Below are 12,911 nucleotides of genomic sequence, written 5' to 3'. Positions count from 1 at the left end.
TAGCGTATTTATGCAACAGGGCCTGTTATTAAAGGGTGTCAGTGCTAGTGGCAGGTGGTGGACTGAAGCCTGGGGACTGAATTCCGCTCCCTTGGCACCAGATAGCTTCTTTGTGCTGCCTCCCCACGGGCAGGAGCGCAGCCGACGCCCAGTGTCTACCCAGCTATGGAGAAGGCCGTGCTTGAAGCACCCTCCGCGCATGACACGGTGTGTGGCTGTACGGGCTGTGCTGGCTGATCACTAGCACCAGGCCTGAGGTGAGTGAGTTGCCAAGGAGGAGCAGCCTGCTGCGGTGGGAACCTTAGCTCGGGATTTCATGACTCTGATGCAGTTAAAATGGCAGCATTAACTGGGCACTGAAGGCGGGGCGAGGTGCGTGTTCTGTGTACCAGCCAGCAGGATCACCAGGCTGGAGAGCACAGCCCTGACCAGAGACATCTGATCACCCATGGGACAGCGATAGCTCACTCACCCCCACTGCCATGGGCTCAGTATAGTCAGCCGCACTGTCGTCGGCCACACCCAGAAGCATACGCTGATACGTCCAGCTCGGTGTGTGGGCGTAAGGAGAACAGAGGGGGCTGAGGGCTGGCTCAGCTCTGCTGGTAGGAAGCAGTGACGGTGCATTTCCCACTCACCGCTCTGCTCCATCCCTCTAGCCCTTTGCTGCGAATTGGGGATGAGTCCTCATTCACCGTGGGCAGCCAGAGAGCGTCTGGATCACACTAATCCCTTGCATCTGACCAAGAGAAAAACCTGGGGACCAGCAGGTGTTAGGGGGAGGCCCAGGGCATGGGCCCACGCTGATGAAGGGTGGGAGGACATGCCCTGGTGCATACCCAGATGCTGCTCAGTAAAGGGGTCAAACATTTGCTCTTTCAGCAACTGCACAGCACCTGCCCATCCCTGCAGCAACCACAGATCAGATGGACTTTAGAAACACGCACGCAGTTTACTGTTAAAATACCACACAAAAGCCTGAGCACTGGGAGTCCTCTCCAGCAAGGGGTCGGGCTGAGGCACAAATAACGAAAGTTGTAAAAAGAACAGCACAGGAGGAGGGGGAGACTCCACTTCCAGGCCCACGCACACGGAGCACAGACCCACAATGGGCCACTTCCTGGGAAACAGGAGCCCTTGTTCCTGCCGTACTGTGGGAGGGTGACGGCACCCTGGCGGCTGGGCTGCTAGTTAGCAGCCAGCAACTGTTTCCGCTGTTGCTCCAGCAGGGCCTCCAGGTGATCTGCCCGCTTCACAGCTGCCTGGAGCACACAACAAGACAGGAGAGGGAGCCGAGGTTAGACACGTGGCAGCGGGGCACAAGGAGGGACAGAACCGGCGCCAGAGACCCTACCCCAGCATCAAGGCTCCTGCCCGCAGGGACACTTACTTCGTACTGTTTCCGAAGAACATTCACCATCTCCTCTTTCTTCACAATGGCCATCTTCACTCTGCATGGAGACAAGGGAGACACCCGACAGCTGTGCTAAACACCTGACACATGGCTGGGATTCAGCACAGCAGCGGCCAGTGACAGGCGCTGGCGAGGTGACAATCGTCCCTCTCCTCTCCTGGGACTCACATGCCCCTGCACACACTCATCGAGCCTGTTGCGCTGATGAGAGGGTGTCGTGGGTCAGACGTTAATAAAACCCTTGCTCCCTGTTTCTGCCACCCTCTCGCATCTTCCCTGTTATGACATGGAGCAGTTTGGGGGCCTGGATCAAGTTACCAATGCCAAGGAGGTAACTAACCCAAAATACCCAAAATGCATTGAGCTGACTTGAGTCCTAAATACTGCCTTTCCTTTCCAGACTCTTTCTGGTGCTAGCCGCACTCCTCTGCTGCTTTGCCAGCAGCCTATCACAGCCCTTGGCACTAGTCTTCCCAGCGCCAATTTGGGGTGACCTTTCCCAGCGACTGTATGTAGCAGAGAGCTAGACGTGTCACCTCACACACAACGGGCTGGTCTCTGCAGCAGCCTCGGCCCTGCAGGGAGGTCACTGATGCTCACCCTGTTGGATGCACAGTGGGGAAGCCAGCAGGCTGAGAGGGGAAGTGTCTCACCCTGAGCCACAAAACATGTCAATGTCAGAGCAGGGAGCTGCTCCCAGATCTTCTGACTTAGCCTCGTGCCTTACCACAAGACCATCCTCCCTTGTCAAGAACACGAGAGGCAGAGACAGGCCCAGGCAGTGGGGAGCAGGGGACACAGAGAGGGGCTGGAGCTGTCACACAGCCTGTGTGCAGACACCAGCACACAGGGCCCATTCCTCCCCAGGTACCTGCCAAGTCCTGAGCGCACTTAAAACCACACAGCACGAAGGACGATGCCCGCAGCCAGCCCCAGGAGTTCACCTCACTGTAGTGCTCCACCCGACACTGCTGGTCAAGAACCTTTAGCCCCTCCCACCTGGCCCGATGGTGCAGTCTCCCCCTCTTTCCTTCCCCCAGCTGAGGGCTCTGTGCGAGAATTCCCCGCCTTCCCTGACAGCAGGATCACGTCCCGATCTGCTCCGCTACCTTTTCGGCCAGATTCTCAGTGCTGCGGTTTGCCATCTTGGCACACTAGATATAAAGAGCCAGGTCGGCTGCAGGGGCGACCTGGCTAGATCCATGGCAGCACCTGATCGGAGCCGACTGTAGGCCGGGTATAACCCAGTTGCTCCCAGCGCTCCTGGATAATCACACTGAGTGGCACACGTATGCACACACATCTGCACTCCTCTGCCCTCTCCCGGTGTAGAACTGATAAATGAAATTGTTTTTAATTGTTCACTTTATTAATGTAACTTCTGTTCATCATTCACTACACTTGCCTACACTGTAACTTCTGTTCCGTATTGTAATTCAAACCCCATTTAAAAACACTCACTCCATTTTGTAAAAGCTTCCTCCAGCCTTCATTTTTGCAAACCCTGCTGTAATCTTATTAGTTTAGTTTAGATATGTGAATGAGGAATGTGTGGATGATGGAATCAACCTCCAGCCCCAGCCTGTCCTGATGAGATAAAGTTCAAATATCAATGGCTGAAGACCTAGACAACAGCCCTAAATAAAGTAAGAAGCATCCACCCTAAAAAGAAAAGGACAACAGAACAACAGAAGGAAGATCAAAGCCAGGTTCAAGGCTGAAAGTCACGCCTGCAATTGATGGGTGATCAATCTAAGCCCAGAGGCAGCGTGACACAGCAAGACCTATAGACTTTGAATCCAAACTAAAAGCCTATAAAAAAGAAGAGTGAGATGAGAGATTCTAGGTAACATTCTGCTGCCAACATGGAAGGACATCAGTGCCGGCCCAACAGAGATCCAACTTGTCCTTGTGCCCGGCTTTCCTGGCCAGTTAGCCACCACAAGCTACGAACCCAAGCTGCAAAATCAAGCTATGAACTTAAGCTATCTTCAGGACTGGTAACTATGCAGCAGCTGCAGAACATCTGATATGTGTGTGTGTGTGTGTGTGTGTGTGTGTGTGTGTGTGTGTGTGTGTGTGTGTGTGTGTGTGTGTGTGTGTGTGTGTGTGTGTGTGTGTGTGTGTGTGAGGTATAATGTGTGTGTATAAGAATTAAGATATTAGTTATTAGTCATAAATCAAATTGTTATCATAATAAATGTGGCATCTTTGCCTTGTCCCCTTTAATAAGATCCTGCTGGTTTTTACTGGTCTAATATAATTGGTATAACACCGGCAGGAATATCTACAGCACCAGAGCAGCTAGAGCTGCTGGGCCAGTGAAGGAGCAGCTCCTGTGGCTCTCCAGGGAGAGGCCCGTAGGTCTCGTGGCACAGGGCTGCCACTGGGCCCAGAGGGATCAGCACAAAGCAACAGAAACCATAGGCAAGTAGTTATAGTGACCCGGGGCTCCACGCAGGCAGGCATGTGTTAGAAAATGCAGAGCTGGGACCCCGGTTGACATGGGTCTGTTTTGCATACGTGACACAGGCCATGGGGCTCGAGCTGCCCCCAAGCCCCACAGAGCGTGAACAGCCCTCACCTCTTATGAACCTCTTCCAGCTCTTCATCCTTGTCCCGCGCTATCCTGTCCAGCTCCAAGCGCTGGCGGGCTCTCATCTCTGACATCTCTGCCTTCAGCCGCTTGTTCTCCTCCTCCGTCCCCACCAGCCTGTCCGCAAACTCCTGGCGAATCACCTCCGACAGACTGCTCCTCTCCTTGGCCAGCTGGTCCTTCACCTGCAGGGGACAGGAGAAGTGAGGTGCTCTGATGGGCACGGAGCATCCAGGGGGAGCTCAGTGCTACAAGAGGGGGAGCTCACTGGAGAGCATCCCACACACCTGGGCAGAGCTCCTGCCCAGTCCCAGTGCACAGCCTGTCCCTCACCCACCTTCCTGATGTCTTCCACCTCCTGCTCCTTGTGCTTTACGAGGCCCTGCAGGTGCATGTTCTCGCCTTCCCGCTCAGCCAGCCGCCCCTTCAGCTCGTTGCAGCGCTCCTGCAGCTTCCGCTCAGATCTCTCCAGCTCCTGCAGCTCTGCTTCGTACTTGTCTCGGACCCTCTTTATCCTGGGGGAAAACACAGGAACAGCCGGCTTGGATCAGAGCCGAGGCCCATCTAGCCCCGTTTCCCACCCCTAGCCAGCACCGGATGAGAGGTGTAAGAGCCCCACAGCAGTAGATTCGGGATAATCTTACCCCACATTGGGTCTCAGCCTTAAGCAGATGGTTTCATATCCCTGCCCCAAAGATGTAATTCTGGTAACTCTGGATGATGTTCTTGTCCACAGAAATGTTCCATCTCTTTTTGGATCTTGTTAAATTATTGGCCTTAACTGCCTGTGGCAGTGGGTTCCACAGGCTAACTACACCTTGGGTGGAAAACCCTTCCTTTCATCATTCTTCAATTTCCCACCTTTGAACTACATAGAATGTCCCACGGTTTGAGGGTGTAGGGGCAGGCAAGGATGCTGGGTAAATAAGGCCCTAAAGGGAGTCAGGTTACGGGGGAGGGAAGCTTAGTGAAGGACATCAAACTAAAACAGCTTTCACTCCCATAGGTGGCCTCCTCAGCCACCTGCATGGCACTGTGGGAACCAGACACTGGGCCTGTATAAAGGAGGCCTGCCCAACGGCTATGGAATATCATTTGCAATCCCTCCTGGCTTATTTAACCCCTTCCCAGCCATGGGCATGGATGGGTGCCAATAGAGGTTTTCTGTGGGGAAGCATCTGCTTTGCCATTCAGCACTCAATGGTGCAGACCTTCATGCATGCTACCTCTTCACTCCAAAATGAACAGTGTTCAAACTGCACACACAACTGTGTGCCTAACTAGGTGTGCAAGGTTGCAAGTGACGGTGCAAACTGGGCTTTTACACACACAAATCCTTATATGCATACCAGGCAGTGATGCAAGCACTCGTAAGTGAACACACAAATCAGGCACACAATTTCAGGCTGCGTTCAGGAAAACCAGGCCTTTACAATGAAGCGTAACTGAAACGGTTCTGCAGGTATGAGTACCAGGGCACTTATTTTCACTGCTTACTACTATGCGCCTTAATTCCTAGGTCAGGGTGCTCCAGAGCCCCCCAACTCACTGAACCACTGCTCTCCTCCGCTGAGGTATGGAGCCTGGGGCATCCTCCCACACTCCGGGTAGCCTGTTCTTGGCAGGGAGATGTGGGCCCAGCTACAGAGCAGGGCTCACTCTCACAGGCTCAATATGTCCCTATGGCCACCTGGCCCCTTCCTACCTGTTTTCTGCCACCCTCTCGCACTCTTCCTTGGTAGACGACATGTCGGCCTCCAGGCGCTGGATGACCAGTTCAATCTCTTTGTCCCTCTCTTTCCTCACCTCCTCCTTCAGCTCCCGCTCCCGGGAGAGCAGCCAGGCCTCCTGGGCACAGAGTCAGACATGGGGTTGTGATAACTGGGCCTACACATTTACCGTAACTGTGAGCTCAACTGTGGAAAGTGACTGAAAGTTCATATGGTGCCACAACAACCAGGCCAACAAATGCTGACGGGGAAAGGAGCAACAGGAAGAAAGAGAGAGAGAGACAGACAGACAGACAGACAATCAGTCCAAACCAAAAGGCTTCCTGCTACACCTCAAGGGCTGCATTAAAATCATGCCTGATAAACAAGAACAACGTGAGACCAGAAATTATGAACCACCTTGGTGCACTGGAAATCAGGCCAACAGAATCAGAGGATGAGCTTCCCCACCCACCACTTCTTTTTGAGGTCCCCTAGAAGTGACTTGAGGTTGGGGGCTACCGCAGCGCTGGCTGAATGAAAGAAGGGGAAGGCATTAGCTTTGCCATCAGAGTTACCACCCCCGCCATCTCCTGGGACCATGGACTTTTTTCTTCCTAATCCTGAGAGACATCCTGAGCAGACCAGGATAGAGAGGGGGGCACCCACGTGACATTATCACCTCCACTGGCTCCAGCTGAGTCCTGACCACCACCTGGGATGTGAGACTGTCACACTCCTCCCCCCACCTGGTGTCTTCTTCTCCACTTTAGTTTTCTCTTGGTGATCTCCCTTCTTTTTCCTTTTGCCTGAGAAGTGTCTGGCTTAGCCAGCCACCACAGTGTATTTTGCAACAGTGCTGCCAGCCTGTGACCAGAAAGGCAGCGAAATGCAAGGTCCTAAACAGCCTGTCGCTGGTACAAGTTTGCCAGGTCTCAGGGTGGCTGATCAGATCGTGGGCTGGGCCTGGGGTTTCCCAGCAGCGAGGATGCAAGTGAGAGTTAACAGCAGACACTGAAGGTGCATTTTCTCTCATCGCTGTTCTTCTCTCTCCCCTTTTGTGGGTCTTTGTCTTGCTTTGTCCTCTAGGAAACGAGATGGGACTTTAACAGCAGCGCCAGCTCCAGCCCCCCTCCACTAAAGCCATCCCTTTCCCCAAAGACCATTATCACCGTCTCAACACCGTCTAAGAGCCGGTCAGACAAAGGGGGCTTTGTAAAACCTCTCTCCAGCATAAGGGAATGGGAACAAGGGCTGCTGTCAGCCTGAAGGCTTTACTCAACCCGTTATATTCCAAAGACTCTCACTGGTTTTCTGTACCGTTATGACCAGGCGAAAAGGCCGTTGAATGGTGTGTTTTCCATGGTGCTAAACGGGCTCAGGGCTCCGGGTACCAGCCCCCAGACTGGCACTGTTTAATGCTGGACAGTGACTGGGTCATGTTAACACCGACTCTTTGGGCCTGAATATTCCATCTACATTCATACAACAGCCACATTCGCAGCCAAGTGTGCTGTTACCTCCTTCTTCATGTAGTTGGCCTCCCACATCTGCTTCTCAATCTCCAGCCTGTCCTTCAGCACCTTCACCTCTGCCTGCAAGAGGGAACAGTAGGGTGAGAAACCTGCTCAAGGGAGTGCCACGCACCGCTGGAAAGGCAGAATGCCCCATTCCTTCCGCAGGCGAGGCTCAGCACCTGCTCCAGGGGGCAGTCTGCTTCACCCGGCACATCAGGAGGAAAGGTGTCCACACTGCTGAGCGGGGGCTTGGACCAGCCCGGCAAGCTGCACCCAATGCAAGAATGTGGGTGTCCAATCTGCACCCCATGGCTGACAGGAGTGTGGGGTGCAGCTCATTTCAATCTGTTCACAAGGCCAGCCTCAGGACACCCCGGGGCTATTCTATCGCCCAAGGCTAGAGCCAGGAGGAGACCACGTGCATGGGCTGGGGTCTGGGGCAGACCTGGTGCCGCCTCTCCTGCTCCTCCTTCCCCTTTTCATACTCCTCCTTCAGCGCCTTGGTGACTATGGAGCCATTCTCCTCCAGCTGCCGCCTCAGCTCCTCCAGCTCCGCTCTCTGCCTGTCAGACACAGGGTCAGTGCTGTCAGTTCACTGTTACAATGCCCCTCGCCAATCCATGGCCAGCGAGCTGGCAGACCTACTGGACTCAGCAGGACTCTCGCCAGGCGTCAGTCACTTGAGTGTCTGTGGCCCACCCTGGCCCCTTCCAACACTTGCAGCACGGCCTCCCCAGTAAAAAGCCAGCCCTGCTATCCCTAGGCCCAGCAATGCTCGTCCCTCCATGAGCTCCCTCACTGCAGCCAGACTGGGCTGTCAGCTCCCACCCCATTCCAGACAGGAAACAGGGCCATTCTGCTTCCACTACCCGGGGACCAGGAACTGGCTGTCTCCGCTCACCAGGGAGTGCAGTGAGAAGAACCTCACAGCTGACCTCTCCTCCAAGCCCCACCAGCCGGGATCAGAGCTGCTTTCCCAACCCTTTCCTCCAGCGTGCTTGCGACTGCGCCCCATGGCACAGGCTGCAGGGTCTGCCAAAGCCAGTGGGAACGGCAGCCCCTGAGAGACATGGGGTCCGGCGGAGACAGGATTTGGCCTAAAGGTCTGCACTCTTGCTGGACTAACAACATGGTTTTAGCCAGTTCCTTGATCAGGGAAGAACCTGAGACCCTCAGTTCCACCAGGAGACTGGTAACGCCAGGCACAGGCATTCGCCTCAGACAGCCCAGATGAGGTGGGCAGCGTGAGGGAGAGCTCAGGCTAGGCATCGGGCACAGATCCATCAGCACCAGGCTGCTCTCACCTGGCTGCCTGCTGATTGAGCCGCTCCTTCTCCTCAGCAACCTCGCTGTAGAGCCTGCGACGCTGCTGCTGGAGTGCCTGCTCCTCCTGCTCCAGGTGCTTCTCATACCTGCCGTGGGTGAAGGACCGCTCAGGGAACTCACTTGCCCTCACAATGCTGTCCCTCTGGGGTTATGAGTTTATTAGTGGGACTCAGATCTGCAGGGCCGCTTGCCTCTCCGCTCCCTGCAATGCTCCAGCCCTGTTATGCCCTAGCTTTGCGGGAAGCATTCATTTCCCTGCTAGCTGCCCTCACCTCTCCTCTGAGGCAGATGGGGGTGGCTGCCCATGTGGGGAAGGAACTTCTGCAGCTGAAATCCACCAGCAGGCCGCAGGCTAACGGGGGATATTGGCAGCTCATCTCCGGCTGGGGTGCTGGAACAGTCTGGCCAATGGGTGCTAGTTTATCCAAGTGGGTGGGATACATGAAGGCTTGAGTCAAAGCTGCAGCTGCCCATCCAGCCTAGAGGTGATTATCTCCCCCGACCCCTCTGACTCCCGCACAGGACGGAAGCAAATGGGAAGGATCCAGTGTGAAACTCCAGCCTTTCCTCTGGGTCCCTACGTACCGCTGCCTGGCCAGCTCCCTCTCCCGCTGGCCCTGCTCCTCCTTCTCCCGCTCCAGGAGGTCCCTCAGCTCCTCCGTCTGGCGGATGTAGCGCTGGGCTGCCCGTTCGTCCGACTGAAGTAGCTCTGCCTCGTGCAGCGTCTTCAGCTTCTTGATCTCCTGCTTGTGTTTGGCAATTAGTTTCTGGATCTCAGGCTCCAGCCCTGGGGGTCGAGGCGGGGCGGGGGGAGGGGAGGGGAAGGGAAAGGACACTCAGCTGGTGATACTCATGGGATCTCAGACCAGTGTCCTTGGAAGGCGAGCAATGGCTCTGCCAGTGGTTAGCTCTCACCATGTCATGGCCTGGAGATAGGACAGGCAGCTAAAGGAGTGGGAGGAAAGGGGGAGCTACCCAAGCTTTTCAGCTTCAGGACTGAATACCCCATAACATCGATGGGGCAGGCTCTAAGTCCTTCCACCATGCTCCCGGGGAACTAAATAAAAGACTCTGCTGTACCTAACTCAGAGCTAACCTTTCTTCTGAGCTTCACTGCAGCCTGCTCGAGTGTAAACTACCAGGGGCAGGGACCAGCGTTGCATCGCATGCAGCATTACTTATGGGGCACAGGGCGGGGGAAGGACTTGCTGAGCCCTGTGCGGAAGTCAAGGTCCCCAGCTCAAGAAACTTAAATTCCAAGAAGAGCACGAACCAGTCACTTTATTGTCAGCTCTGGCCAAAACCCAGCCTGGGGGCGAGAAGAGGGAGCCGACAACAGGAAGAACAAAGGAACCAGAAAGCGCAGTACGGAAGGACCCTGCACTGGCACCTAGGAGAAGGGGCTGGATGGGCTAACAGGGCTCTCCCCTCTCTAGCTGCTAACGCTCTGTCTGCTGTGACTGCTCAGTACTTGGCAACTGGAATGAAGGACAAAACCAGCAGGAAACCTTCACTGCTACTGTGAGCTGAGCTTCAAAAGGGAGATGACAAAGAAAAGCACAAAGGTGGGGCAGCCTCAAAGGCAGGGCCAGGATATGGAAACGCGTCATGGGCAATTCCTGACCCTCCCCACCCGGGTTGTTGATTTAAGTTACTGTTCAGGGGCATTTGTCTGAAAACAGGATCTTGGCTCCTCAGAAGAGCCTGCTCTCAGCCCAGTACCTCACAACCCTCTTAGCCACGACTAGCTGGGAAGTCAGAACAGGAGATTCCAGCTCCTGCTCTCACCTGACCATCAGCAGAGGCAGAAAATGCACAAGCAGAATAGCCTTGACATGTGGAATCTTCAATGAGGTGTCAGCAGCTCCTTATGGGTAGGGTGCCCTCTGGTGGGGGTGTGCATGTGGGGGGGAGGGACAGGCACACACTGGCTTTCACACCTCTGCAGAGAGAGGAACCTTCTGTACCTTTCACAGTGATTTCTTTGATCTTCTTGGTTTTCTCATCAATCCATTTCTCCCGGCGGATTTTCTCAGTCGCACTCATCAGCTCCTTGAGTTTCTTGATCTCCTGTTGGGAACCGATCATCAAACTTCAGGGACAAGATGGAAGGCAAAAAAACTCCTTACAAATGCAGGTTTTCCCACTGAGAGGAAAGTCCCTAGCACCAGGCAAGAGCCAACGACCTTTGCTATGCACGGGCAACCTGGACAGCCGCAGCCCAAGCGTGCACCCCACAGCTAGACAAAGACACACTGTCCCAGTGCCTTTACCCCTCTCCTTTGACGAGGCCACTAGAGTCCTGCAGAGCTCAGAAAACAGGAGCAGGGGAGTTACCTGTTGTAGTAGGAAGCCCTTGGAAACCAGCTGAAAACGTGGTTTAGGGTGAATCCAGGCTGCTGGTGCCTATCTGAGGACAGAGAGAGGCACCTGTGCACATCCATGTGCACATGCAGTTACCTGCCTGGAGAGGCGTGTACGGTGTGTTGGGTTCTTTGATTTTCCAAACGCCTGCAAGCCCCATTCAGGACGGGAGCACGGGGGCTATAGGAGGAGGACAGACAGACGCACCTTTCATAGGAGCTCGCAAAGTCACAGCTGAATCCACACAAGATTTACAATGCCACACAGCTCTGCTAAAGAGGATGTTTTCTGGCCTTCCTGCAGCAGGCTGTGCCCAGGGCATGTCACTCCTTCCTTAGACACTACTGCTTTGCCAACTGCTTCCGATTCCATGGGCACAGGTGATGATGGACACTCCAGGTCCTACTGCTCTCTAGGGTGCTTGTTTGGGAGAGCCAGGATGCTAGCTCCAGCATCCTGGCCAGTCAAATACAAATCATTAACACTGGGAATTAAGTTTCCACGGAGGTTTCCGTTGAATATAGCATGCTCTAATTGCTGGCCGGAATGCAGTGCTCCTTGTCCACACAGGCTGCAAAGCACCCTGAATCCTTTCGGATGTAAAACACTACTGAACTGTAAGACAGCTGTATGACCTGGACTCTGTTTGGAAGGATGGAGGGAGGGGGCCATTCCAAAGGGTCTCTGGCTCTCTCTGGACAGTGCGACCCCCTCTAGGGAGAGGAGACAGCGAATTGCATGGCAGCAAAGTCAGAAGAGGAAGAGAATGATGGCTCTGACTCAGCCCCTGAGCCCAGTAACCAGTGCAGGCAGGCAGTGTGGTAGTGGCTGTTATTGTCAATGACCAACCCTCTGAGTCCAGCTATGAAATCCTCCACACCCTCCCTGCCCCAGGCAGGGGTTTGCCTATTATCATCTTGATGCTTTCACCTGTAGGTGCTCAGAGAAAGCAGCAGCTCCAGGTCAGCCAGACAGTGCACGGAACAGAGGTGCATGGCACAGAGAAAGCCAAGAATAGATTTATCTCCCATAAGGGGGCCAGAGTGTGCCAGACTGGGGAGAAACGCGAAGGCATGTGAAGAGTCTGAGTTGGAGCAGAAACCCAACAGGGGACTGTGGTGATGACAGGAAGATGCAGCCAAGCGGGTGAGTTAACACATGGACAGCGCTGAGAACAGCACTAGGGAGTATCACAGTGGGTCCTGCACCAGAGCATAGCTGCCCCTGCTCACACAGGCAAGGGGAGGGGGCACATGAAAGCACCAACTGCTCATTCACCCCGTGACTCAGAAAGCAGATGCAGCAGAAGGGAGCAGCCTAACCAGCTGGCCAGTGGGGCCAATACAGAAACCTGCAGCTCTCAAAAGAGCCGAGTGGCAGGAAGGTCCCATGAACCCACTTCCTCTCTGTTGACCAGCATGTGACTGGGGCTAGCAAGGAAAGGAGAAGGGGCTCCTGACTGCTTGGCAACTCGGCTGGCTCTAGAGAAGCCGAGAAAGGGAATTTAACCCATCACATAAAGGATGACCCAGGGGTTGGGGCACAAGCATGCAATTTAGGAATCCTGGGTTCAACTCCCTGCTCTGCCACAGACATCCTGTGTGACCTTGGGCAAGTCCCTCAGTCTCTCTGGGCCTCAGCTCCCCTCTGTACCATGGAGCTAACAGCCCTGGCCTGCTGCACATGGGGGCGTGAGGATAAATGCACTAAAGATCATGAGGCCCCCAGATACTATGGTCATGGGGGCCAGATGAGTACGTGGGGCAGACAGATCATGGCAGGAGCCCTCAGCCCAGGTCTGTACCACCCCTAACTGTCCCCAGCTAGTCTCTCGCTGCAGCAGAATCAGCTTCACATCTTGACCATGTGCTGGGCCAGCTCAGCCCACTGCAAGATGCGAGCCACCCAGAGGCTCCAGGGAGCACGAGCGCACTTGCCTTTCCCTCCTGCCTGGACTCAAACTCTGGCTTAAAACCAAAGTGAAA

At 54.7% G+C, this 12,911-nt stretch overlaps 1 protein-coding gene across 4 annotated transcripts in view; it reads right to left on the bottom strand.

Moving 5' to 3' along the window:
* Positions 1–929: 929 nt before the first annotated feature.
* The window catches only part of CEP131 (centrosomal protein 131), a 29,156-nt gene continuing 17,174 nt past the window's right edge, over positions 930–12,911 (bottom strand). For 2 of the 4 annotated variants that reach the window (XM_030534100.1, XM_030534099.1), the window contains exons 17-26: positions 10,530–10,632; positions 9,148–9,349; positions 8,541–8,648; positions 7,682–7,799; positions 7,240–7,314; positions 5,716–5,858; positions 4,348–4,525; positions 3,999–4,195; positions 1,391–1,451; positions 930–1,262 (exon numbers count right to left, since the gene is read on the bottom strand). In XM_030534100.1, the coding sequence (XP_030389960.1) occupies positions 1,188–1,262; positions 1,391–1,451; positions 3,999–4,195; positions 4,348–4,525; positions 5,716–5,858; positions 7,240–7,314; positions 7,682–7,799; positions 8,541–8,648; positions 9,148–9,349; positions 10,530–10,632 (1,260 nt within the window). In that variant the 3' untranslated portion in view covers positions 930–1,187. The other 2 variants (XM_030534101.1, XM_030534102.1) reach the window with 2 other exon arrangements.

This window comes from Gopherus evgoodei, chromosome 15, assembly GCF_007399415.2.
Source record: "Gopherus evgoodei ecotype Sinaloan lineage chromosome 15, rGopEvg1_v1.p, whole genome shotgun sequence".
Lineage (NCBI taxonomy): Eukaryota > Metazoa > Chordata > Testudines > Testudinidae > Gopherus > Gopherus evgoodei.
Note: the sequence above shows the minus strand (reverse complement) of the source record. Positions and strands in the feature narration are given on the sequence as shown.